General features: G+C 42.6%; 1 protein-coding gene across 1 annotated transcript in view; it reads left to right on the plus strand.

The window, feature by feature from the left end:
* LOC138977182 (TWiK family of potassium channels protein 18-like) overlaps positions 1 to 220 on the plus strand; it is a 2,670-nt gene extending 2,450 nt beyond the window's left edge. The window contains exon 3 of the mRNA XM_070350089.1: positions 1 to 220. This exon is cut by the window's left edge and continues 158 nt beyond it. Coding sequence (XP_070206190.1) covers positions 1 to 220 — 220 coding nt within the window.
* Positions 221 to 2,134: the final 1,914 nt, after the last annotated feature.

Genomic DNA, 2,134 nt, shown 5'->3' on the forward strand with positions numbered 1-2,134 from the left:
CATCACGCTCAGCACCATCGGCTTTGGGGACATCGTTCCTGGGATGGACGTGCACGCCTGGTCCAAAGAGTCCAAGCTGGTGCTCAGTGCGCTGTACCTCGTCTTCGGGCTGTCGCTGATCGCCATGTGCTTCAACCTCGTGCAGGAGGACGTCAAGGCAAAGTGTCGCTGGATCGGGATGAAGATCGGAATCATTGACAAGCCAGTGCCTCCCGTTTGATGAGAGGAGATTGGTTGCTGAGCGGATTATAAATCATTATAAACCTGTGCCTCCCGTATGATGAGAGGAGATTTGATTGTTTTTGGATTAAGATTTGTGGTCTTGTGTCGATGGATCGGGATGAAGTTTGGAGACATTGACAAGCCTGTGCCTCCCGTTGTTGGGTGGATTATAAAGTGTGTATCTTATATGAAGCCCAAGTTTCGGAGTGAAGATTGGAATCATTGACAATGTATGCCTCCTGTATACTGGGATGTATTCATCTATTATTAATTATCCATCGAGGCCAGGTATCGACGGATTGGGATAGCAATCAGAATAATTGATAACCGGCACCTTCCTTGTGATAAGAGATAGCTTGTTGCTGAGTGGACCGCAAATCTTCTTTCTACCACAGATCAGGAGCTGAAGGGATGAAGTTCCGAATTGTTGACATTTCTTGTGTCTCCTTTGTGATGTGAGATAATGATCGATGTGTTGAGTGGAAAAATAACATTCAGCTTTTCAAGCGAACATTTATGATTAACGGTTTCGAGAGGAGCGAGGTGTGAGACTTCTATTAAATAAAGCATATAGATTAGTTTGACCATGGATGAGGAAGGTGTCAGGGCTCAATGTTTTTTGGACTGAGATGAAGATTGCAGTTATCGACAAACGTCTTTCTAATGTTTGAACAAAAGTAACGTGGTTAGATGGATGCACAGGAGAGAATTCCAGCCAAATGATACAGGATTGTAATGGTCGACTGAGCAGGGGAGCATTGCAACCGAATGGTAATGGTAATGATCCATTATCGTGGGAGTTTTTACTCACACATGCAGGAGAGAATCAAGAATCCCTGCGTCTCCTTTGTTATAAGAGAAATGTTGCAAGTTTCTGAGTGGATTACACACATCATTTCGACTGCGCACCAGAAGAATACCAAGGGGTGAAATCGCTGGATCAAAATTGGAATCCTCTACAAGCATATGCTCCGTGTACAACAAATGACATGTGTTACCTTGTTTAATGGAGTATATGGAGTATTTAACCTGCGGCTGCATATCTTCAGTCGCTGATCTTACACGCGATGGAGGTGACATGTTATTATATTGACTGAAATGAATTTTGTGCTGATTGATAAATCACAAGCAAATAAATGTGACATGTCATGAAACTGGTCATATCTTATTTCATGCGAAAAGATTGACCTTTTATAGTTCTAAGTATTTTATTGGACAATCAAGACTGAAGAAGGATGATTCCTTTGTTTGCATTAGAGAGCAAACTCGAGAGTTAGTAGTGGCGTACCGTGGAAGACAGTTGTAAATAATGTTCGTCAGTGGTTAGTTTTCGGTTAGAATTTGAAAGATGGTAAAAGTTCCCGAATTCGTGAACATTTCCAAGACATTTTCGACCACGGTATGGTGTTCGAGTGGGATTTTCCCCAGCTGGCTTCTTATATTTATGAATGATTGCAACGCCTGTGAGCAATTCATCAAAGCATGGACGATTATAATCGTTTTTGAGAGGTCACAGATCTGACATTGTCAGGGTTCTTTACACCAGAAACGAACGATCCTTTACTGACCAGGAAAGGTTGGCTGGATTGTTAACGAGATTTAAGTAAGCCTACATGGCTGAATGCCAAGTTCGTCAGTACTTTGGTGTGACGTTTATCTTCATGGAGTTCGACTAATTGAAGACACACTTACTTCACCAGAAGACAGAATAGACATGGTAATGAATGGCAAAGAGCCGAGAAACGTGTCTCCATTTCATCTGTTACCTTGTGTTTGTTTTATGAAATGGTAAAACGGACAGATTCTGTTCTAAAGTACATGCCAATTGTTCACATGTTTCGCCCTGCGAGAATCGACCCGCCCACGTTTCGCCCGAAGAGCAGGGAAGGAGTTCTCGTGGACTGGAACTTGT

The sequence above is a fragment of the Littorina saxatilis genome, linkage group LG9 (assembly GCF_037325665.1).
Source record: "Littorina saxatilis isolate snail1 linkage group LG9, US_GU_Lsax_2.0, whole genome shotgun sequence".
In the NCBI taxonomy this organism is placed as follows: Eukaryota; Metazoa; Mollusca; class Gastropoda; order Littorinimorpha; family Littorinidae; genus Littorina; species Littorina saxatilis.